The sequence below is a fragment of the Zalophus californianus genome, chromosome 1, assembly GCF_009762305.2.
Source record: "Zalophus californianus isolate mZalCal1 chromosome 1, mZalCal1.pri.v2, whole genome shotgun sequence".
Classification (NCBI taxonomy): Eukaryota; Metazoa; Chordata; class Mammalia; order Carnivora; family Otariidae; genus Zalophus; species Zalophus californianus.
In genome coordinates, this window is record NC_045595.1 from 74916383 (window position 1) to 74943096 (window position 26714).

Sequence of the window (26714 nt, forward strand, 5' to 3'; positions counted from 1 at the left end):
AAAAATTTTAGTACAGGAAATAAAATTTATCCTTTACTAAAAATAAATCTTTAGGAGTATGTCCTTTTGTGCCACAAACCTCTAGAAATTCTAGAAATATGTTTCATTTTTCTCTTTGACAAAAACAAAACATATATACATCAACTAAGTTTTAACTATTTTACCAATCTTTCTAGACTCTGACCTACTGTTTGGAGCCTAAAAGGAGCCTAAAAGCTCCTACCTTTGGAGCAGGAAAGGAAGGCTGCAAATAAAGTCAGGAAGCTGTGACTAAGAGATGCCAAGTTCTATCTCAGTTTGCAGCTCCCTCGTGAAAAAAGACAGTGAGGTTCAAATCAGGAGATCCAGGCTCTGGCTCTGCCTTCAACCACACAAGAGGCCTCAAGCAGGTAATGAGACCTTGCTGTGACTCCAGTTCCTCAATATGCTGTTACAAAATTCACAGAAATATGTGCTTTATACATTTTTGGTTTTTGGCAAATTAAAATATTATAAAGTGCCATCATTATGAACCAAATTGTGTTCCCCTCACCAAATTCATATGTTAAAGTTCTTATAACCCCAGTACCTCAAAATGTGACTGTATTTGGAGATAGTGTTTTTATGGAAGTAACTAAGTTAAAAGGCGGGCCCTAATCTAGCATGACTGGTTTCCTTTTAAAAAGAGATTAGGGATTGCATTGAATGTATAGATTGCTCTAGACAGCATAGACATTTTAACAATATTTGTTCTTCCAATCCATGAACATGGAATGTTTTTCCATTTCTTTGTGTCTTCTTCAATTTCTTTCATGAATTTTCTGAGTACCCTATCAAAATACCATCAACTTTTTTTCACAGCTGGAACAACTAACCCTAAAATTTCTATGGGAACAGAAAATACCCCTAATTGCCAAAGGAATGTGGAAAAGAAAACCAAAGTCGGTAGCATCACAATTCTAGTCTTTAAGCTCCATTACAAAGCTGTAATCATCAAGACAGTAAGGTAGTGGCAAAAAATAGACACATAGATCAATGGAACAGAATAGACAACCCAGAAATGGACCCTCAACTCTATGGGCAACTAATCTTCAACAAAGAAAGAAAGAATATCCAATGGAAAAAAGTCTCTTCAACAAATGGTGTTGGGAAAAATGGACAGCCACATGCAAAAGAATGAAACTGGACCATTTCCTAAACCCTACACAAAAATAGACTCAAAATGGATGAAAGACCTAAATGTGAGACAGGAATCCATCAAAATCCTAGAGGAGAACACAGGCAGCAACCTCTGTGACTTTGACCATAGCAACTTCTTGCTAGACACATCTCCAAAGGCAAGGGAAACAAAGGCAAAAATGAACTATTGGGACTTCATCAAGATAAAAAGCTTTTGCAGAGCAAAGGAAACAGTCAACAAAACCAAGACAAACCAAGAATGGGAGAAGATATTTGCATATTTCATATCAGATAAAGGGCTAGTATCCAAAATCTATAAAAAACTTATCAAACTCAACACCCCAAAAAACAAACAATCCAATCAAGAAATGGGCAGAAGACATGAACAGACATTTCTGCAAAGAAAACATCCAAATGGACAACAGACACATGACAAAGTGCTCAACATCGCTCGGCATCAGGGAAATATAAATCAAAACCACAATGAGATACCACCTCACACCAGTCAGAATGGCTAAAATTAACAAGTCAGGAAACGACAGATGTTGGCGAGGATGTGGAGAAAGGGGAACCCTCCTACACTGTTGGTGGGAATGCAAGCTGGTGCAGCCACTGTGGAAAACAGTATGGAGGTTCCTCAAAAAGTTGAAAATAGAGCTACCCTATGACCCAGCAATTGCACTAGTGGGTATTTACCCCAAAGATACAAATGTAGTGATCTGAAGGGGCATAAGACCCCAATGTTTATAGCAGCAATGTCCACAATAGCCAAACCATGGAAAGAGCCCAGATGTCCATTGAAAGATGAATGGATAAAGATGTGGTGTATATATATATACAATGGAATGTTACTCAGCCATCAAAAAAAATGCAATCTTGCCATTTGCAATGACGTGGATGGAACTAGAAGGTATCATGCTAAGCGAAATAAGTCAATCAGAGAAAGACAATTATCATATGATCTCACTCATATGTGGAATGTAAGGAACAAAACAGAGGATCGTAGGGGAAGAGAGGAAAAAATAAAACAAGATGAAATTAGGGAGACAAACCATAAGAGACTCTTAATCATAGGAAACAAATTGAGGGTTGCTGGAGAGGACGAGGGTGGGGGAATGGAGTAACTCGGTGAGGGACATTATGGAGGGCATGTGATGTAACAAACACTGGGTATTATATAAGACTGATGAATCACTTACCTCTACTTCTGAAACCAATAAGACATTATATGTCAATTCACTGAATTTAAATTAAATAAAAAATAAATAAAAAGAGAAGATTTGGACACAGACATACACAGAGGGAAGACCATGTGAAGACACAAGGAGAGAGATGCATCTACAGGCCAAGGAGAAAGCCTCAGAAGAAATCAAGCTGCTGACAATCTAATCTGAGACTTCTAGTGTCAGAATTGTAAGAAATTAAATTTCTGTTATTTTTAAGCTACCCAGTCTGTGACGCCTTGTTATGGCAGCCCTAGCAAACTAATCATATAAAGGTATACAATTATATATAGATACAATAATTGGTATAATTGAGAGGTAGAATGATACAAAAACATTTTTTGCCTCATTTAATTATTTAGAAACTAGATAAATTAGATATTTAGATAATTTTAAAACCTAAAGGAGGCATACAGATCATGCTATAAGAATCTGAAATTACAAAAGTGCAAAATCCATAAATTACTTGGGCTTGAGGACTATAGATGGTTGAACTATTAAATTATCAATTGATATGAAAGTTACAAAGTCATATAGAAATACATCTACCATACCATTGTAAAAAAGTCTTTACAGATTATAAATAACACAATGTAAACTAACAAAAATATTTCAGTATTATTAATGTAAAAAGTTTGGTTCCAGGAAACTGACAAATCCCAAGTATAGTCACCAGAAGGTGGTGAGTTGGGTGCACCAGTCACCAGGGAAGGTGGAGTGTGAGAACGGAGCAGACGTCTAGCTGCTCTGTGGATGTTGAGTGGAGTTCTTTGGCTCTTGGACCTCTCTGAGTTAGGGAAAGGGTAGGTGGAAGGTCTGCCTAGCAGCCTTAAATCATGGAAGAGGAAGGGATAGAGGATTATAAATTGAGTCAGACTATGTGGAACCCAAAGCAGCCTAATACTTTGGAAAATTGGAAATGATAATGGAAAGTCAAGTAGAGGTTCAGGACCTAAATGAAGATGACTATCTAGTTACTGTCAGGTTCACATTACAGTATCATATTGCTATTTGGCAACCCTTATTGGGCTTAAGAGTGCTTAAGAGAAAACTTGGGTGGAGTTTATCTTTTAAACCTACATTGGAACTCTACATTTCTGAAGGAACTCACTCAAAACAAGAAGATTTCAATAGGCAAATAAATGACTAAAAATGAATGGTAGCTGTATTGGAGACTCCTAATTTATCAGAAATTAAGAAACAGTGGGTCCTCCAATGGATTAGAACTATTTAAAAAGAAATCAAACAGTGATTGTTACATTACATTTGTTGACTATCCTTTGTAAAACACAAAGAGCTCATGTGTACTACTAGGTGATTTGCACCTCACAAAAATTTTAATACCAAATTATAAGTAGCACCAATTCCATTCAATGTAAAACAATCACAGGATTACTAACACTTGAGATATGAAAGAAAAATATCTTGCAGTTATTATGTTTAAGATAAGCTTTTCTGACACAAATTCTGATACATCTTCTTTTACACAAAACCTACTGGGCCCGAGAGTATTCAATTTATATATTTTTATTTTTTATTTTTATTTTTTCTTAATAATACAGTATTTATTTGTCTTCCCTCTGTCAAACCCTGAGCCAACCACTTTCCCCAGGCTGTCTGGGGAGGTATAGGAAAAGTAACATACAGGGCAGACAAGACACGGGAGAAAGACCTATGGGAGGTGGAGACGGCTCCTTCACGTGGCGAAGAGGATGAGAAAGGCCACCATCAGGCAAAAGAGCCCCATGGCCTCCAAGAGGGCAAAGCCCAAAAATGGCGTAGGAGAAGAGCTGCTGCTTCAGAGAGGGATTCCTGGCATAACCAATGATGAGGCTCCCAAACACAGTCCCAATTCCAGCCCCAGAGCCAGCCACCCCTACCGTGGCAGCCCCAGCCCCAATGAACTTGGCGGCTGTGTTGATGTCCCTTGAAATGGGATGCTGGTTTGGAAGCTGCAGCTAGGAATTAAGTGAGGTCAGGGGACGTGGGGCTGCCAAGCTGCTGAGGCTCTTATAAGGTACCTCATCTGTCAGTGTCTCCGGTGGTTTTAGCACCACTGCAGACAGTGATCAGCTCAACAGCTGAGAGGTGCTCCTGACCAAGAAGGGGGTGGGGACGAACTTTGCACAGGTGTACATTTTCAGGGGATGAGGGGGCTGTGGCAAGAGAGCTGCTCCCAGTGCAGAGAAGACCCCGAGAGTATTAAATTTAAATTATTACTCTATAAAATACAAATAAAAATTTAAAAAATAAATAAAATATAAGTGAAAATAGAGATGACTCCTAAAAAGAATGAGATGCCAATAAAAGAAAAAAGCTTCTGTTCATTATTTAAAACATGTCATATTATACAAAATATTGCATGCTGATTTACAGATGAATTATGAAAAGTATTGTCAAATGTTCAGGTAATTGGGGCACGTTAGTATTTCTTCAAGTGGCGCAAAGGAATTGTCTGACTTCTAGTTGTGTGTTTCAGGTAAAAAAGAATGTACCAAACTGCGGGAGAAGCTGAGGAGAGGCAACAGACGCAGAAAACATGATTACTTCCCTCCACGTGCTATATCCATTATTTTCTGACTCAGTGTGATTGAAGAAGGCTGATGTTCACTTTTTGCTTTTACTCTGATCTCTTTTTGCGTTCCAAAACTGTCAACAATGATAGTGCATTGTGCACTTCTACTTCCTGATTTTTCACGTTCATATTGATGAGAAATTCTGAAATGTTGTCTTGTGGGCTTAAAAGTGGAGAGGGAGAGTAAGAGTAGGCAAACCAATGGGAAGGTATTAGAATTACAAGGAAAGTTGTGTGATTAATTTTAGAATCTGGGGGTCGTGGGAGGTAAAATGTACACATACAACAAAGACAAATAGGCATCAGGTGTTGGAATCCACTTGGGGGAAAGGGGAAATTTGGGCACAACAAGTAGCTTCAAGAGGAGTGCAAATATATCATGAAGAAACTGATCTCATACACATTTCTCATCCAATGGAAATGATCTTTAATAAGAGCTACTGCCTTCAGTAGAAGTTGAAGCTTAAGCATGATTTTAGTTGTGTATTTATACTTAATGAGAAGTACATGACTGTTATTTTCAAACTATGGTTTGGATGTTTAAGAGGAGAGCTAATTTTACTTGGGCCTCATTCTTAATCTGTGGGAAACAAAATGGATGAGTTAGAATCATCACTAACTGAATGCTGTATTTGCCACAAAATCCCTAAGCTGTACCTAACTACAGGGGGCTTATAGGAAGAGGCAATTCCCCATCCCCCCCTCCCCCCCAACACATTATAAGTATATTAATCCACAGATAAAAGAATGCACATAAGGAGTAATCAAATAATATTTTATAAGACTGAAAGGATCTACAGAAATCTCAATTTATAAATTTTAATACTATATCTAAAATGTATCACTGCATTGGTTTGTTAAAGGCATATTTTACTACTAAATTGTTTATACTATAGCATCTTAGAATGCAAATATATTTTCTATAAATTAATTTTCATATTTACAAAAAAGCTTTGTAAAATGTGTAAATATGCCCAAGGTAGTTACTTTCAACAGAAGCCTAGTTTCCGCTTGACAATGTATCTGCCCCTACTAGTGGAGATATGCACCATTATTTTTTACTTTTAACTTCTACGCTCTTTCTAGCTCAATACAATGCTATCTGATCATTTTTTTTATAAAATTAAGGCTGCTTAGGGATGCCTGGGTGGCTCAGTCGTTAAGCGTCTGCCTTCGGCTCAGGTCATGATCCCAGGGTCCTGGGATCGAGTCCCACATTGGGCTCCTTGCTCAGTGAGGAGCCTGCTTCTCCCTCTCCCTCCTTTGCTCCCCCTGCTTGTGCTCTCTCTCTCTGACAAATAAATAAAATAAAAATCTTTAAAAAAAATTGCTTTCTCTTTAAAAAAAAATTAAAGCTGCTTAACATGAAGATAGCTTTTCTCTTCTCTCTTCTCCCCACCATCAGCACAAACAGACATAGCATAACCCAAAGGCAAGAGGCTGCATATGTATTTTTATAAGTATATAAGTGTGTGCTAGCTCACAGTGTGGAGGTAAACGTAACTATTGTAATTTGATTTTCCACGGACCTTGCCCATAAACAAAGTGCTTTCTCTTGATAATTTTTTATTTTTATTATATAAATAGGCATTTCTAGATTCTCTATCAGTCTCTCTTTAGCTTTTTAAAGCTTTATTAGAGAAGGTCAGCTGTTCTGGGAAAGAATAACTTGGGATGTTGATAAGATTGAGTTTCTGAGCCTTCAAAGTTGGGTGTAAGGCCATGGGTTAATGAGAACTGACCCAGATAATGCAACCTGCTAAGTGTCTCTACAGCCAGCTAGCTGTAGAGCTTTCCACTTGAAACTTCAATGTCTTTAATACTGTTTAATTAAGAACTGATGTTTGACTGTGTTTGGTGGGTTAATTCTAGCTTGACATTCTGCTATTGCAAATTCTCCTGTTATCATCTTTCTATGTATCTGTAGCACTGAATATGAACTATAACTAGATTTGAGTTTTTTAATATTTTAAGGCTATATTTTAAGCCTGTGCTCAACTATACTTAGTTCATAAAGAAAAATACATATTAGTACTTAGCCAAATGCATTCTATTCTTTCCAAATAGCAAGAAGTAGATACAGCTGCATTTTGCAGGTATTTTGATGGTCCTAATCATAGATTAGAGATAATTTAGGGCCTGGAGTAAAACATGTTTCATTTGTATTTCAAGTCCTAATCCTCAGTTACAAGCACAAAACTGCAAAAGAAATTCCTAATCAGATTTCTAACATAATATACCAGATATAGTGACAAGAAACAAATACATTTCTTGAATTAGTGAATATACAAACTCTCTGCTTTCAAAGTAATAATTTTATATCTGAAAAATGACATGGACTACAAATACCTTCATAAGTAACCCCATAAAATAAGCATTCATATTCATGTCTTTTAAGATATTTGTTTTTACAGGGCGCCTGGGTGGCTCAGATGGTTAAGCGTCTGCCTTCGGCTCAGGTCATGATCCCAGGGTCCTGGGATCAAGTCCCGCATTGGGCTCCCTGCTCCTTTGGAGCCTGCTTCTCCCTCTGCTTCTTTCTCTCTCTCTCTCCCTCTGTCTCTCATGAATAAATAAATAAAATCTTTAAGAAAAAAAGATATTTGTTTTTACATAGCTATCTAGTTCCTCTTCATGCCCATCTTAATTATTTTACAAAAGAAAATAATATTTTTAATATTTAAATAAATAATATGTATATATTTACAACATTTCACATTTGATCTCTAGAAAAGTCCTCAGTAGCAAAAGGTACATATCTCAGAGAGATTTCCACATTTGCAAAGATATTAAACGTATTAGTTTGCTAAAGCTGCCATAGAAAAATACCACAGAGTGAGTGGCTTAAACAACAGAAACTTACTTTCTCATAGTTTTGGAGGCTTTGAGTCTAAGATCAATAGGTCAGCAGGGGTGGTTTCTCTCGAAGCCTCTCCTTGGCTACCTTCCTGCTATGCCTTCACAGAGTTTTTCCTCTGTGCATGTGCATCCCTGGTGCCTCTTTGTGTATCCAAATTTCCTCTTCTTATAAGAATACCAGTCAGATTGGTGTAGGGCCCACCCTAATGACCTATTTTCATTTAACCACCTCTTTAAAGGTCCTGATTCCAAATACAGTCACTTCTGAGGTTTCAGCTTTAAAGTATCTCTTTTGGGAAACACGATTCAGCCCACAATAGTAAGTGACAGAACAATAACACAAATGTAGGTTTGATTTGAAGGCCTCTTGTCTGTGTGTGCACGCGCCTCTGTACATGTGATGTGTTACAGTAAGTCCATCACAGTCTCTCTATGAAAGCAAACATTTTATATTCTTCACGGAGAACAGCTGTATGTGAATGAAAACAAGGTAATATGACCCAGAGTATGCCAGCTTTGAGAATGTTAAGTAGGAGAATATAATGTAAAATAGCAAGGGATTCTAGGAAGATAGTAGCAATGGTGTTAGGGTTTTAGAATCTCCTGAAATTTTCCCGAAAGTACAGGTAGAACAAACTATAATAGCACAGTCAAATCTGACACACATCTATAACAAAACTAAGTGATAAGCTATCCACAGAAACTACCAAAATAGAAGCAGGCAAGTACAAACTATTGACAGGTCCAAGACCCACATATTACTAGCATCTGTATGAGGGAAAGCTGGTGGGGGTGGGGGAGGCAACCAGGGATCTGATGGATTTGTGAAATAAGAACCTCAAAACCGTAAGGAGTACTTACTGAAAAGTGCAGCAGGTCAACATGAGCACAGCAGCCAAAACTGCGAGGTGGATAGCAACAAAACCTGAAGTTATTGGAGCTGTCTGGGCTCTGTGAACACTTAAAACTAACCAACAAGAAGCCTTTCCAGGACAAAAGCTTACACTGATGAGAAACTGCTGGGAGTATAAACCCAATCAAAGAAGAAAGGATCAATATGAATAAAGGATAGAGAAGGTACAAATAAAAGTGGGGATACAACGCCAAAAGCACCATCCATGAAAAAAAGATTGGTAAGTGGGATTTCATTAAAATTAAAAATATCTGCTCTGTGAAAGATACTAGTAAGAGAATGAGAAGATAAGCCACAGACTGGGAGAAAATATCTGCAAAACACCTATCTGATAAAGGACTGGTATCCAAAATATACAAAGAACTCTTAAGCTCTACAATAAGAAAGTGAACCACTCAACTAAAAGATAGGCAAGAGACCTGAGCAGACATCTCACCAAAGAAGATATACAGATGACAAATAAGAATATTAAAAGATGTTCCACATCATATGTCATCCTGGAAATGCAAATTAAAACAACCATGTATGTCCATGAAAATACATAGAGGAAACTTAAATGCCTATTACTAAGTGAAAGAAGCCAATCTGAAAAGGCTACATATTGTGATTACAATACAGCATTCTGGAAAAGGCAAAACTATGGACATAGTATAAAGAGCCCCAGTTGCCAGGGGGTGGTGGGAGGGATGAATAGGTGAAACAGAGGAGATTTTTAAGCCAGTGAAACTATTCTGTATGATACTATAATGGCGAATACATGTCATTATACATTTGTCAAAACCTATAGAAGGTACAGCACAAAGAGTGAATCCTAATGATTCACTATGGATTTCAGTCAACAATGATGGGTAAATGCTGATTCATAGATTGTAAGAAATGTGCCACACTGATTTGGGATGTTGATGGTATATGAGGTTGTGTGGGGCAAGGGGGGAGATATGTGAAGACCCTGCACTTTCCATTCAATTTTGCTGCAAACTTAAAACTGCTCTAGAAAATAAAGTTTATTAGTTAAAATATAGAAATAATTTAATTTTAAAATTTAAAAAATAAAATTAGAGAAGGAAAAAAGCTAGGAAATCTCAGACAACAAGTTCATACTTTTGATACTCGGAGAAAATAATAGAATAAGGGGCTCTGGGTATGTGATTCAGACAAAAAAGCTAAAGCAAATCTATTCTGCAGATTCCAGTTCTGGACAAGTTGAGGTAGACTCAATTCTCTATATTCCTCCCACTAAGAACGCCAAAAATTCCTCAGTATTATACATCAAATAAACATAAGAAGATTCTTAAAGATGAAGAGAAGATAAACCAGAGCAGGGCCTCAAGACCTGAAGAATGACATGGCAGTGAGTTCTCTCAGTGCTCTTTTTGCCTCATATACCCTAGACTGGGTGCTAAAGAAGCCAGCAACCCAGAGACACCAATGGATGCAAAGGAACAAAAACTCCATATGAAGCCTACTCTTTCTAGTCATAGGACCAGGATAGGATGGGGCAACCTGGCAAGACAGAAAACTTTAAAGCAATAGCTGCTTTTTTCCCAGCCAAATACCATGGAAAAATCTACAGATTCCCATCTCTATCCTTATCAACAAAGGCCAAGTGGTGAGCCTGGACTTCAACCCACCCAGCAGTAATAAAGCCCCCACTTCCTCCCCACTCAGATAGTGGTAGAGGAGGACTACCGGGAAGTTGGAATTTTTATCATCTTCCAGAATTAACATGATTCTCCCTCCATGGTATCAGTGGAGGTGAGTAACAAGGTATCCATACTTCTCCCAGCCAAGTTGGTGAGTGAGGAGCCTGAACTCTCATCCCTGCCCAGCAGTAATGAGGCACCCCTCCCTTTCCAGAGAGTAAGTGGAGGCTGAGTAGAAAACTTAGACTTCCACTCCCATCTGGCAAGAAGGAACAAGACGGGGGCACCTGGGTGGCTCAGTCGTTAAGCGTCTGCCTTCGGCTCAGGTCATGATCCCAGGGTCCTGGGATCAAGCCCCGCATCGGGCTGCCTGCTCCGTGGGAAGCCTGCTTCTCCCTCTCCCTCTGACCCTGCTTGTGTTCCCTCTCTCGCTGTGTCACTCTCTGTAAAATAAATAAATAAAATCTTTAAAAAAAAAAGAAGGAACAAGAGGTTCCCTCATATCTCTCCAGTGCAGTAGTAGGGGCAGCCTGCTAAAACAGATTTAAATAAGATCCCAAATGAAAAAAAAAAATAGAAAATCTAACAAATTAAAAAAGATATAGAGAGAACCAAATGGAAATGTTACACCTGCAAATACAATAACTAAAACAAAAAGCTCAATGGATAGTCACAATAGCAGAATGAATATGAAAGAGGCAAGAATCAGTGAACTTAAAACAGAAATGATCCAATCTGAACAACAGAGATAAAACAGACTGAAAAAAACCTCTTCTTAAAGAATAGAATTCATTTCATATAAAAGTACAAAAGAGATTCAGTAGGTGTCCCTCCAAAGCAGCTTGTGCCCTGATACACTCTGCAAGCAACCCCAACAGGGACTGGCGCCACTCCAAAATGACTTCTTCCCTGGGAGAGGGGAAGATAACCACACACACCAGTGCACCCACAGTCCCAGTAGCCAAAACTTATAGCTGGAAGCACAGAGAGAATGAATGCCCTGTTGATCAGGCCAACTACAGCCCCAGCAGGGCGGACTGGGGGACAGGCCTCTGGTCTGACTGCTGACACCACCCAACCACAAGCCCACAGCAGCCCCAGACTGATCCCTCAATGGCATAAGGGCCAAACTCTGCTCAGTGTACCCACAACAAGCAAAGTGGGCCATTGCAGCCAACTGGACTAGAGGCAAACACAGCTCAGCCACAATAGTAGGGTGCAAGCAACCCATATAGGACCCACCCCTGGTTCTAGTGAACATGGGGCATTGCACTATGGGCCACCACAGGACCTCTTCTTCATAAGGCCACTACTTTCAAGATCAGGAGACATAGCTGACTTTTTTAATACACAGAAACTAAGAGAGTTAGATAAAATGAGGAGGAAGAGGAATATGTCACAAATGAAAGAACAGGACAAAACCATAGCAAAACAGCTAAATGAAAGAGATAAGTAATATGTATGATAAAGAATTCAAAGTAATGCTCATAAATATCCTCATTGGACAATAGACTTAAATTAGAGCTCAATAACAATAAGATATTTAGAAATCCCCAAATGTCAGGTAAAAATACATTTTTAACAGATCATTTGAAAGAAGACATCACACAGGAAATTAGTAAATATTTGAAACTGGTAATAAAACACAATATATCGAAATTTGTGGGATATAGCTAACGCTATGCTTAAAGAGAAATTTTTAGCTGTGGTTGCCTATATCAAGAGGAAAGAAAAGATTTAAATCAGTTACCTAAAGTTTCCAATTTAAGAAACTAGAAGAAAAAGAATTAGACCCCAAAATGTCAGGGAGATAATAATGATGAGATCAGGAAACAATAAATAAATTAGACAAACAGTAGAAAAAAAGTCGATTCTTTGAAAAGTTTTAAAAATTCATCAACTTAGCAAGACTGTAACTCAATAGTTTATTATGAAATAACAACAACTTTACCTTGGCCAATTCTGTAATTTTACCAAAACCAGGCTTCCAAGAGGGAGCTGTGAATAGACAATCTTAAATCCACTTTCATGAAGCTGAGCCTCTTCAGGAAAGTCTTCCTCAGAAATAGAGCACTTATTGTATCTTGAATCAGTGTTCATGAAGCAGTACCATGGTTTATTGTGATCAACCTTGGCTGCATCCTCACTTGACAACGATCTCCATTTCAAACAGCTTTCATTCTCACACTGAACCCACACTTTGTTTACATACATACTGTTTTCCGCTGAGGAATTCATTGCAGTGTGACAATATTCTACTACTGTCTTACCATCCAGTTGTTCTTTTTCCATAAACGCATTTAATCTGGAAAACAAATAAGAAAAAAAGAAGAAAGGTTCAAGAATATAAGGAAAGTTCAAACCAAAATCAGAGAAACAGCTCTTTGATACCTTCTTTGCCCATATCTTCTCTATCCCATAAAGACTATACATTTTGAACAATTTGTTTCCACCTACCCAGAAACAAAGGAACAAAATAGAAGCATCAATCACTCTGGGCATAAAATGCTCCAAAATTAAAAATAAATTTGTAATCACAAATAAAAATAAAAATAAGTATGACCATTTTTACAGAGAAAACTGAATCTAAGAAAAGTAATTTGTTTGCAGTCCCAGAGCTAGTATATGGTAGAGTCAGGATTTAAAGGCAGGAAGTTTGGTTCCAAATTCTGTGATCTTACCCGCTAAGCTTTACTGCCTCATATATATATATATATATATATATATATATATATATATATATATGAATATATATACTCATATGAAATGACTTGATGACCCCTTTCATTTTCTAATTCTGAGGAAAATCAAATGTAACAAAATATTTCACCATATGAACATTTGAAATCTGCTTTTAAAAACTAATCTTCTGCTTATATAGTTTTGCTTTTTATACATTAATTCAAGGAGTTTGAAAAAAGCATTTCTCAGTTTTTTATTATGAAAATTTTAAACATATAAAACATTAGAATTGTATGATTAAGCTCCCAACTTCTAGCTTCAATAATAACTGTGTGTATACTAAAAAATAATACAACTAAAATAAAGTAAAATTAATTAACTTATTTTGCAATAGAAACCTGTTTTAAAGAATGACTTCAATATACCATATTCACAAGTTAGCAAAACACTACTATCCAAGTATAAGCACCATTTAAAGAAGCTCTTAATTCATGAGTTAATCACATATTTAGAAACTCACTTATCATATTTCAGGGTCACCACAAATTGCTTTAGAAATTTGCCAATTTATGCCAATAGCCATAGTTCACAATTTTTTACCTGTTAATGTTGCTCGTATGACTGTATCCACAGAAAATAAACCTCAAAAAAACTATTCTACACATACAGAGATCCAACAATATTCACTGTGGCACTATTTATCATACCTAAAGAGTGGACAAATCTAAAAACATGAAGAACTAAATCTATTGGAAGAGAAATAAAAAATTTTGCTAATAATAGTCATGTAAATTTCTGGTTAATTATTTAGCTGATGAGGAAATTTATGAGAAGCATGCCTGCAATTTAGATTGCATTTGAAGTGAACAGTTTTTTCCTCAATTCTCTGCGCCACTGGACAGTACAGAAGTTGTTGAGTTCAGACATTGGAGCCAAATTATGTGTGAACTCTTGGCTCTGTTATTCGCCAGCTGTCCCTGGGCAAGACATTATTTTGCATTTCACTTCACATTAGGTGTAAGTGTGTGTGTGTGTGTGTGTGTGTGTGTGTGTGTGTGTGTGTGTGTGTGTGTGTGTGTGTGTAGCAGTTTTGTTTATTTTCCATCCTTGTATCTTCTTTTACTGTGCTGCCTAAGACAGGTATAATATTGAATAGAAGTCATGATAGTAGACATCTTTTCCTAATTTCAAAGAGAATGCTTCTACTATTGGACTATATAGTCAAATACTTATATTTTTTGATAGAGACCATTGCCAGAAAATTTTTCCCTTCAATTACCAGTTTACTATGAGGATTTTTTGTTAATAATGAAGCACTGTTGAATTTCATTTATTGCTTTTCTGTATGTATTGAGGTAAACATAAAGATTTTTTAAGCCTATTAATTGGGTATGTTGTAATAATGAATTTATTAATGATAAATCATACTTTCATTCTAGGTAAACCCTACATGATCAAGTGTTATGAGATTTTTTTAACATATATTGCTGTATTTAGTTTATTAACAGTTATTTAAGATTACATATATGTTTATAGATGAGATTGGTCTAATAATTGCAATTCTCTTTGCCTTTGTCTGGTTTTGATATCAAGATTAAAATAACCTCATAAAATGAAGTACAGAATGTCTCTCCTTTTATGTAAAGTTTGCCTAAGGGGGCAGTTCCCAATTCTGTCTTACTTTTAAGAATTCTGGTGTATCTACTATGTCTCTCATTATGTTTCTCTCCTTCACTCTGAAATTTATTTATATCTTCTTTTTCTTCATTTATCTTGTCAGTACTTTTTAAACACAAACAGAATTTGAGTCTTCCCATTTACTTTTTTAGAATCCTATTTAATTAATAGCTGCACTCTATTCTTTCCTTCCTCTACTTTCTTGGGCATTCTTTGTTGATCTTCCCTTTCTCGAGTTGGTGCTTGATTAAATTATTTTCAGTCTTTTTAAAATTAATTTTATTTAATTATGGTAAAAACACTTAACATGACATCTACCCTCTTAACAAGTTTTTAAGTGTATTATACAGTATCGTTGACCATACGTACAACATTGTATAGCAGATCTCTATAACTTATTCATCTTGCTTAATTAAAACTTTATACCTGCTGATTCATAACTTCCCATCTCCCCTTTAACCCTACTCTTCGATTCTATGAATTTGACTATTTTAGATACCACATATAAATGGATTCATGCAGTATTTGTCTTTCTGTAACTGCTCATTTCACTTAGCATAATGGCCCCAACTTAATCCATATCCAATATTTTGCAGATTTTGCAAGGCTGAATAATATATTCCCTTGTAGGCTTTCTTCATCCATCCATCAATAGAAACTTAGGTTGTTTCCGTATCTTGGCTATTGTGAATAATGCTTCTATGATCATCGGAGTGCTAATTTGTCTTTGAGATCCTGATTTCAATTCTCTTAGATCAGTACCCAGAAGTGGGATTGCTGGATCCTATGGTAAGTTCTATTTTTTAACTTTTTGAGGAACCCCCCCATACTGTTTTCCATAGCAGCTGCATCATTTTGCATTCCTACCAACTGTGTACAAGGTTCCAATTTCTCCACATTCTTGCCAACATTTATCTTTTAATTTTTTGATAATAGCCATCTTAAACAGGTTTGAGGTGATATGTAACTGTGGTTTTGATTTGCATTTCTGTGATGATTACTGATGTTGAGGATCTTTTCATACATCTGATGGCCATATTTATGTCTTCTTTGGAAAAATGTCTATTCAGGTCCTTTGCCCATTATAAATCCTGATTATTACTATTATTTCTATTAGTTGTAAGAGTTCCTTACATATCTTGGATATTAACTCCTTATTGAGTATATATTTTGCAAATGTTTCATTCTATTCTATAAGTTGCCTTTTAAGTTTGTTGATGGTTTCCTTTGTTGTGCAGAAACATTGTAGTTTTATATAGTCTTACATATTTGGTTTTGATGTAAGATCCAAAAAAATCACTGACAAGACTAATCTCAATGATCTTCCCAAGTTTTTTTGTTTGTTTGTTTTTAAAGATTTTATTTATTTATTTGACAGAGAGAGAGAGATAGCGAGAGCAGGAACACAAGCAGGGGGAGTGGAAGAGGGAGAAGCAGGCTTCCTGCTGAGCAGGGAGCCCAATGTGGGGCTCAGTTCCAGGACCCTGAGATCATGACTGGAGCCGAAGGCAGATGCTTAATGACTGAGCCATCCAGGTGCCCCTCCCCTATGTTTTTTTTATGAGAGTTTTACAGTTTCAGGTCTCTAATTTGAATCTTTAGTCCTTTTTGAGTTGATTTTTGTGTATGGTATAAGGATCCAATTTTATTCTTTTGCATGTGACTATCCAATTTTCTAATACCATTTATTGAAGATGCTATCATTTCCCTATTGTGTATTCTTGGTGCCTTTGTCAAAAATTAGTTGACTATATATATGTGGGTTTATTTCTGGGTTCTCTATTCTGTTCCATTGATCTGTGTGTATTTATGCCAAAACCATACTATTTTGATTACCATGGTTTTGTAATATAGTTTGAAATGAGGAGGTAAAATGCCTCCAACTTTGCACGTCTTGCTCAAAATTGTTTTAGCTATTTGGGGTCTTTTATGATTCCATATGAATTTTATGCCTGCTTTTTTCTATTTCTGTAAAAAATGACATTTGAATTTTGATAGGGATTGAGCTGAATGTGTGGATCACTTTGTGTACCAGGGACATTTTAACAATATTAATTCTTTCAATCCATGAACATGAGATATCTTGCCATTTATTTGTCTTCAATTTCTTTCAGAAATGTCTTATAATTTTCATTGTACAGATCTCTTACCTCCTTTGTTAAGTTTATTTTTAAGCATTTTATTCTTTTTGATGCAACTAGAAATGGGATTTTCTTAATTTCTTTTTCAGATAATTCGTTGTTAGTGTATAGAAATGCAACCACTTTTTGTTTGATTTTGTATCCTGCAACTTTACTAAATTAATTCATTAGTTTTAACAGTTTTTGGGTGAAGTCCTTAGGATTTTCTATACATAAGATAATGTGTTCTGTAAACAAAGACAATTTTACTTTTTCCTTTCTGATATGGATGCCTTTTATTTCTTTTCCTTGCCTAATTGTGCTGGCTAGGATTTCCAGTACTAAGTTGAACAGAAGTGATGAGAGTGGATGCCTTTATCTTGTTCCTGATCTTGATCCTGATGAAAGCTTTTCATCAGTGAGTATGTTAGTTGTAAACTTGTTATATAAGACCTTTATTTTTTTGAGGTACATTCTTTCTATACCTAATCTGTTGAGAGTTATATCAAAGGTTGTTAAATTTTGTCAAATGCTTTCGCTGCATCTACTGAAATGATAATATGATTATTTTCTCATTATGGCATGTTTATTGATTTGAATATGATGAACTACCTATGGACCTCAGAGATAAATCCAATTTGATCATGGTGTATAAAACTTTTAATATACTGCCAAATTCTCTTTAGTAGTATTTTGTTAAGAACTTTTGCATATATGTCCATCAGGGATATTGGCCTATAATTTTCTTTTCTTTTTTTTTTTTAAAGATTTTATTTATTTATTTGACAGAGTGATAAAGAGGGAGAGCAAGAGCACAAACAGGGGGAGCTGCAGGCAGAGGGAGAGGGAGAAGCAGGCCCCCCACTGAGCAGGGAGCCTGATATGGGACTCAATCCCAGAACCCTGGGATCACGACCTGAGCCAAAGGCAGATGCTTAACCAACTGAGCCTCCCAGGTGCCCTATAATTTTCTTTTCACATAATGTCCTTACCTGGCTTTAGTATCAGGGTAAAGCCGGCCTTGTAAAATGAGTTTGGAAGTGTTCCTTACTCTTCGATTGTTTTGGACGAGTTTGAGGATTGCCACTAATTCTTTAAACGTTTGGTAGAATTCACCAGTGAAGCCATCTGTTATTGGTCTTATCTTTGTTGAAAGAGTTTTGATTAGTGATTCAATTGCCTTGCATGTTATTGGTCTGTTCAAATATTCTATTTTTCCATAGTTTGTTCTTTTTAGATGGTGTGTTTCTAGGAATTTATCCATTCTAAGTTGTCCAGTTTGTTGGCATATAATTGTCCACCTTGTCTCTTATGGTCATTTGTATTTTTGTGGCATTATTTGTAACATCTCTTTCATTTCTGATTTTGAGTCTTCTCTCTTTTTCTCTGTTAGGCTAGCTAAAGTTTTGTCAATTTTATCTTTTAAGAAAACCAACTCATAGTTTCATTGATCTTTTCTATTATCTCTCTAATCTCTATTTCATTTATTTCTGCTCTGATATTTGTTATGTCCTCCTTCTACTAAATTCAGGCTTAGTTGTTCTTCCTTTCCTAGTTCCATGTGGTGTAAAGTTAGGTTGAGATCTTTGGTTTTCTGATGTAGACATTTATCACTATATACTTCCCTCTTAGATCTGCTTTTACTGCATTCCATAATTTTAGTGTTGTTTCCACTTTCATTTGCCTCAGATCCTTTTATATTTCTCCTTTAATGTCTTCTTTGACCCATTAGTTGTCCAGAAGGATGTTGTTTAATCTCCACATATTTGTGAATTTTCCAGTTTTTCTTGTTACTGATTTCTAGTCTCATATAATTGTGGTCAGCAAAGATGCCTGATGTGTTTTTATATTTGTTTAGACTGGTTTTGTGGCCTATTATTTATCCTAGAGAGCGTTCTGTGTGTATTCTGCTACTGTTGGATGGAATGTTCTGTATATATGTTAGATCTTTTTCGTCTGAAGCATAGTTTAAGTCCAGTGTTTCCTTGATATTCTGTCTGATCTATCCACTGTTGAAAGTGGGATACTGAAGTTCCCTATTATTATTGTATTATCTATCTCTTCCTTTGTATTATCTATCTCTTCCTTCAGATTTGCTTAAGTTTGCTCTATATATTTAGATGCTCCAATATTGGGTGCATATATATATATATATATTTTTTTTTTTTTTGAGAATGAGAGCACGTGTGTTGGGGGGAGGGGGCAGAGGGAGAGGGAGAGAGAGAGAATCATAAGCAGGCTCCACGCCCAGCTAAGAGCCTGATGTACAGATGGATATCATGACCTTGAGATCATGACTGAGACGAAATCAAGAGTTGGGACACTTAATCAACTGAGCCACCCAGACACCCCTTGGGTGCATAAATATTTTTAATTGTTATATCCCCTTGATGAATTGATCAGTTTATCATCATATAATGGCCTTTTTTGGTCTCTTTTTATAGTTTTTACTTAAAGTTTATTTTGTCAACATAATTATAGCTGCCTCCGCTCTCTTTCGGTTTCCATTTGCATGGAATATCTTTTTCCATCCCTTCACTTTCAGTCTACGATTGGAGAAATAGTTCATTTACATTTAAGGTAATTTTTGATAGGTAAAGCCTTTTGTTAATTCTTTTTTGGGTGTTTTGTAGACCCTTTGTTCTTTTCTTCCTCTCTTGCTCTCATCTTTTATGACTGATAATTTTCTGTAGTAGTATGCTTTGACTCCTTTCTTGACCTTTCATGTATCTACTACAGGTTTTTGCTTCGTGGTTACCATGAGGCTTACATAAAACATAACAGTCCATTTCAAGCTTATAACTTAACTTGGACAGCATACAAAAGGTCTACATGTTTACTCCTGGTCCCAATATGTTATGTTTTTGATGTCACAATTTACATCTTTTTAGTGTACCCATTAAAAAATTATTGTAGCTGTAGTCATTTTTAGTACTTTTGGCTCTTAACCTTTATACTAGAGTTATATGTGATTTACACACCACTGTTATATATTAGAACATTCTGAATTTGACTATTCACCTATCCCAGTGAATTTCATCCTTTCATGTTTTCATGTTACTAATTAGCACCCTTTCATTTCAGCTTGAAGAACTTCTTTTAGCATTTCTTGTAAGGCAAGTCTAGTGGTGATGAACTCCAACTTTTGTTTGTCCGGGACTATCTTTATTTCCCCTTCAGTTCTGAAGGACAATTTTGCCTGGCAAAGTATTCTTGGCTGGCAGTTCTTTTCTTTCTTTTTCTTTCTGAACTTTGACTGTTTCATCCTACTCCATCTGGCCTACAAGGTTTATGCTGAAAAATCTGCAGATGGTCTTGGGGCAGGGGTTACCTTATATATAACAAGTTGCTTTTTTATTACAGCTTTCAAAATTTTTTAACTTTTGAAAATTTTATTATGTCTCAATGCAGGTCTCTTTAAATTCTCTTGTTTTGTGCTTTTTAAATTTTCTTGATCTGGATGCCTATTTCCTCAGGTTTTGAAAGTTTTCAGCCATTATTTCATATAATACTCTCTCTGTGTCTTTCTCTCTTCTCCTTTTGGGACTCTCATAATGTGTTTATTCATCCACTTGCTGGCATCCTATAGGTTCTTTAAGCTATCTTCATTCTTTTTCCTCCTCTGATTGGATGATTTCCACTGACCTGTCTTTACTGATCCTTTCTTTTGCTTGATCTAGTCAGCTGCTGAACTCCTCTATTGAATTTTTCAGTTCACTTGTATTCAGTTCTATTTATTTTTAGTACTTTATTTTTTTTATATTTTATTTTATTTTAGAGAGGAAGAGAGAGAGAGAAAGAATCCTAAGCAGGCTCCATGCCAGCACAGAGCCCAATGCGGGGCTCGATCTCACAACCCTGAGATCATGACCTGAGCCAAAATCAAGAATAGGGTGCTTAACCGACAGAGCCACCCAGGTGTCCCATCTTTTTCATACTTTTTAATATTTATATTTTCTCTTTGTTGAAACTCTCACTTTGCTCATATATTGTTCTCATGACTTCAGTGAGCATCTTTATGGCTATTATTTTGAGTTATCTGACAGGTAAATCATTTATCTCCACCAGTTTTACCAATGGGGTGAGTTGGAGAGAAAAGGCACAAAGTTCTGACATGTCTGCTCAGGCTTCCATAAGACTATTAATCATGTGCCCCATCAGCTCCCAGATGCAGGATAATTAGAAGCCTGACCCTTGGGTAGCAGCTGGGAAAATATGTAGTCAAATCCCTTCTAGGGAGAATTTGGAGTCTTTTGTTTTTGTCTGTTCCCTCTGTTCTAAGGGTGGGGGAATAGCAGCAGGAAGTACTTATGCATCTCTTAAAAACTGCCTCTTTGTTTTTAGTGGTGAAGGAGGACTTGTGAATGCCAAGCCCTTTTGGCACTCTGAGCTAGGTGATTTGGAAACCAGTCCGTCAGGTGGCAGTAATAAAAGTTGGGATGCTAGATGTACGGACAAGCTCTTTCCAGGGAGAAAATGGATACCTGTTTTTATCACTGGAGTGAGTGAGGGGAAAGCAAATTATTGAAGTGCCCACAATCCTTTTCAGGCCCCTAGAGGAGCACAGTCAACTTCTGGATGAAGGTTGAGTAGAAGCTCTATGCTCAGAAAAAGAAAAGAAAAAGAAACTCGACCCTTAGGCAGGAGCTGTTAGTGTCCAGTCATATCCTTTCAAAGGGGAAATTGGTAGCCTTGTGTTTTTGCCTGTTCTCTCTGCGCTGAGCCCACTGGTATAGTCACGGTAAGTACTCACACTTCTGTTTAAAACCTCCTCTTTGTTTAATATGGTCCTGAGGGACTCATGAATGTTGAGCTACACTGACTTTCAGAGCTAGGTGACTTGGGAGCCAGTCCTTGTGTAGCAACAACAAAAGTTGGGGAGCTAGATATGTGGTCCAAACCCTTTGCTCCTCAGGGAAAAGCTGGCAGTTGGGGATTCCCTCCTGATTACAAATTGCTATGCCAGGAGTTTATGGGATGAGTGTGTCTCAACTTTTCCTACTCTTTTCATTGTGTGTATTTTCTCAGTCACCTGATGTGTAGGAGTCACTCAACTAGTTTCCATATTTCTCTCCAAGGAAATTGATTTGTGTGTAGCTGTTTGTTCAGTGCATCTACAGGAGGAAGGAAAGTCAAGAGTCTTCTATTCTGCCATCTTGCTGATATCCTTTGTATTTTATTTTCTTTACTTTTATGTTAGTTCTAGGAAAATATTAAACAGTAGTAGTAATAGCAGACATCTTTATCTTGTGACTTTGACAATATTGAAGCATAAATCTAGTCATCAAAAACAGAAGAAATTAAGGTTATTTCTGTCAAGGCTGTCCTCTAATTATGTTTCAGGACACAATCATCCATCCTCCACAAGCCCCCACAGTGAGCTGCAAAGAAAATAGTAGGAGGAGGACATGATGTTGTCTACTGGGTGAAAAGCTACCAACTCCCAAATCAAATATAAAGACAGGTGTGGAAGATTCTAAGTCTAAGGCAGGTATTGGGAGATTGTGTAACAAATAAGCTGAGGGTAAGGAGTTGGGTACAGTTCTAGAAATAGAGATTATCCATTACAAGTTCATTCAAGGAACTTCTATTTATTTTTATTTAATAAATAAGAAAAATAGGACTTAATAATATTTAATATCAAATTGATATTAGAATCCCCGCTCAGATCACATATAAACAGGTCATATGTCCTAATAGTGATGTGAAGCCTCCTGCTGGAAAGGTGAGAAGAACCACAACTAAGAGTGTTTCACAGAGGTGCTCTTCAGCTATCTATTTAGCTTTACCACACTGCAATGTATTTGAATTATAATTAACTAGTTGAACAGGTTTATAGATTATATTATCTAGATTAAATTATTCCTCAGAAAACTTTAAAATATTTCTACAAATAGCATATTGAAGAGAACACTAATAATGCAAATAATTATTGTATAAGAGATAGAAAGGAAAGTGAAAAATGGTTGCTATCTATTACTCAACTGCCTAGGATTTTGTCCATCTTGCAACTATTGGACTGCTATAATGGAGAAAGTACTCCAAGTTTATGGTACCATTTCAATGGAAAGCTTAGGAAAATCCATTATGATAGCCTATTATAAAAGGTGAAGGGGATTAAAAGATTACTTTTAAATGGTAGATAAAGTTTGCAGATTTTCTTAGGAAGTTGGGTCTCACAGTGGATAATACTGAGAAGATAAATTAACACTAAGGAAATGTCGTTATTACTTAAATGATAGTGATACTCATTTTCAATGGCATCTAACTTAAACCTCTTGGTATTTTAGATTTGACACAGTTTATTCAGGCTAATCGAATTTATAATACAGATTACAAAACACTCTTTTCAAACCAGATTCTCATTATCTCTATTACCTCTTCTCCAACACTTTGCTGTTTTTCAAAATTACTACCACATACAGAAGATGCAAATGAAGGGGGAAAAGATAATGTGGTCTGGAAACTTCTAGAGTCTTTAAAACAAAAAAAGATTTTATTTATTTGGGAGAGAGTGTGCCCGCACACACATGCACATGCCCCCCCACCACATGAATTGTGGGGTGGGGCAAAGGGAGAGGGAGAAGCAGGCTCCCCACTGAGCAAGGCCCTAGGATCATGGGCCCTAGGATCATGACCTAAGCCAGAGGCAGATGCTTAACTAACTGAGCCACTCAGGCACCCCTGGAAACTTCTAGAGTCTTTAAAGGGGGTCCCTATAAAATTATGCCTCAGTAGTTCACACTATAGATTATAAAGATACTGACAAATGTGAAGCTATGCTAAGCATTAACACTTGCTTTACATGACTTCTTTTTAATTTCTGATTTCATGACTTAGTTAACATAGAACTACAGAAATCAGAAGAAAATTTAAAAATTAAATTTGAAAATAAAAAACATAAAACAGCTATCCAGAATTATACAGCCTTAAGTTCAGGCTGTATATTATTTATTCCTTCATTCAAGGTAATAGTTATAAATGGTCACAGACACTCAATTTTCAGTCAGATAGCTCTACCACTTTTTACTAGACAAATGTCCCTTATCTGGGGATAATGAGAGTACTAACTATTACCCTGTATTGAACTCCTCGTTCAGTGTATTACACACTTGATAGTCAATAAATATTTGTTGAATAAATGATTGACTTTGAACATTAATTCAAACATATAGTGAGTTTCTACTAAATGTCAGGCATGGATTTCAGTATTGTGAACAAAAGATGAACAAGAAACAATCTCTCCTATTGAGTTCAGACAGAGAAACAGATAAAACTAAGTTCCATAAAATACTGGACAAATGTAACAAAGGGTGATACAGATGGGGGTTGGGTCCCAAAGGCTATAGATGGCCTTGCCCATGGCTTTGGACAGCTCCCAACCCTATGAGTCTGCTTGGAGCAGCCCACACCATAGCTCTCAAACGTTAAAGTCACATGCCCGTGGTTCTCCTAGACTGTAATTGCCCACAGTTGGCTCCAATCATGAGGGCAGCCCCAGCCCCACAGCTCCACTGAGCAGTGCTATAGTGGTAGCTCTCTCTCTGGGGTGACTCTGCCTCTGCAGGGATTTTCCACCTGGGTCATGCACCAGGAAATCTAGGTAGAAGTAGCTATGATCTCATGGCTTGTGCACCCTGTGTCCTGGCAGCGATGACACATGGACAGCACCACATGGATGCAGCATAATCTGCTGCCTGTACCCTCTGGTGGGGTGACTACTGTGGCCTGCACCACAGGAACTCACTGGAACTGAATCTGTGGCAGTTGAGGAGCTTGGTACAAATGCAGGGAGTGGAAGTCCTTGAAGTAAGGCTAAGCAGTAGGTATTTGAGCTGCTATAACAAAGGTACCGTAGACTGGGTGACTTAGAGATAACAGAAATTTATTTCTCACATTTCTGAGGGCTGGAAAGTCCAAGATCAAGGCATTGGCAAATTCATTGTCTGGTCAAAGTCCCTTTCCTTGTCATAGATGGCTGTTTTTTTGTTTTGTTTTGTTTTGTTTGCAGTAACTTCATATGGTAGAAGGGGCAAGGCATCTCTCAGGGTCTTTTTTAGAAGGACGTTAATCCCATTCATAAGAATTCTGCCCTCACGACTTATTCACCTCCCAAAGGCTCCACCTCCTAACACCATCACATTTTGGGGAGACACATTCAGTCTATAGCAATTATCAAGTCTATGTTGGTTTTGGAAGTGGAAGGTTCCTAGGGATAAGGAAGGGAAGATAGTGGCAGATGAATTTAAGATTTCTGTTTAGGGCAAATGAACAGTGGAGTTAATAATTGAATAGGCTTAATAATCAAATAGTTTAATAATCAAATAGAGGACATAAATACAAGTTTGAGTTTTGGGGACCAGGACTAATACATTCTTTTTGGTCTTGAGTTTAAGATGCCTATGAATTTACTACATAGGTAATTTGAAGTATGGATCTGTTTCTCTAGAGAAAAGTTCTAGAGTCACACAACAGGAAGTCAGAGCATCAACTACTTGCCAGAAATCCTAGGCATCTACTTATTTTTAAATGCCTGACCATCTGGCTTTTACCAAATGTTTCTTTTAAAGGAGACCAGAGATTTTCTAATCACCTACTCGAAAGGATTGTTCTTCAACGTTGATTTTTTTTACTAGTTCTTCTTTCTCCCCCTAGTCCCTAAATGTAGGCCTTTCTCAAAGTCTGCCTTCAAATTTCTCTTTCTATTCTCTTCCTTGGGGAATAGAATAGCTAAAATAGCTTTAGTGAATTTAAAATTCACTAAAATAGCTTTGACACTCTCTCCTATGCAAATAGCTGCCAAATCTCCAGCTCAAGTCTCACCTTCACACCTACATTCCAAGTAATTTTGACAGTGTCAACTGGGTGCTCCTCAGGCACCCTGAACTTGGGCCAAATTGAGTTTTCTTTTCTTTCAGAAGTTTCTCTTCCCCATTATTGCTACTTGGGCTTGAATTTCACCCAAGGTCAACTTTAAAACTGCCTACTTCCTCATCCCCTCCATTTAAATACTTGTCATTTTGTTAGTTACATGCAACTAGTGAATCATTGAACACTACATCAAAAACTAATGATGTATTGTATGGTGGCTAACTTAATAAAAAAATAAAATAAAGAATTCTGAAAAAAAATTTTCTTAAAGGGTCTCTGTGTATGTTCCTACCTTTTCAATCTTACTGACCTATAAACCCAGCTCAGTTCATTAGCTCACTCAGACTGCTGTAAGAAGCCTACTAACCAGCTGGTCTGCTTTCTCTCTCTCCCCACATTTATTCTTTCAACTCACTGATAATAGGTTAATCTTAGAAACTCTTAATAATTGGTCCTCTTTCTAAAAAAAAATATATTGTTTTCCATTGCTAACATCATTGGAAATAAGGTCCCCAATTTATATCTGAAATCTCCACAATATAACTTTGTATTGTAGTGGTTAAGGGTATGGGTTTTAGTACCAGTCAGACCTAGATTAAGATCTAAGAACATCAACTTAATAGCTCTATAACCTGGGAAAATCATTTAATATCTTTTCATTTAAAAGATGATAATAATACTAGTACCTGCCTCATAGCATGTTCTTAGTTCAATAAAATAATGCATGTAGGGTATGTAGCAAGAAGCAGAGCACACAGTAGGTGCTCATTAAATGATTGCTAGTATTACTTTCTTCTATTAGTCTTTCAAACTGCATCTAATTTACATTATTTGATATTTTCCAAACATACCCAATGTGTCTCTATACCTTTGTGCATGCTATCCTTCTTACTCTACCATAACCTGTAAGTTGCTGACTTTCAAGATCCACTTCAAATACCATCTCTATCAAGAAGTCTTTCTGGATATCCCCAACCAGCAGCAATTTCTCCC

General features: G+C 36.7%; 1 protein-coding gene and 1 pseudogene across 7 annotated transcripts in view; both read right to left on the reverse strand.

The window, feature by feature from the left end:
• ZCWPW2 (zinc finger CW-type and PWWP domain containing 2) overlaps window positions 1-26714 on the reverse strand; it is a 139223-nt gene that overhangs the window by 81502 nt on the left and 31007 nt on the right. For all 7 annotated transcript variants that reach the window (XM_027582886.2, XM_027582881.2, XM_027582883.2 and 4 more), the window contains one exon: window positions 12323-12676. In XM_027582886.2, coding sequence (XP_027438687.1) covers window positions 12323-12663 — 341 coding nt within the window. In that variant the 5' untranslated portion in view covers window positions 12664-12676. The remainder of the gene's footprint in view (window positions 1-12322; window positions 12677-26714) is intronic.
• Window positions 4078-4565, reverse strand: LOC113917511 (annotated as a pseudogene).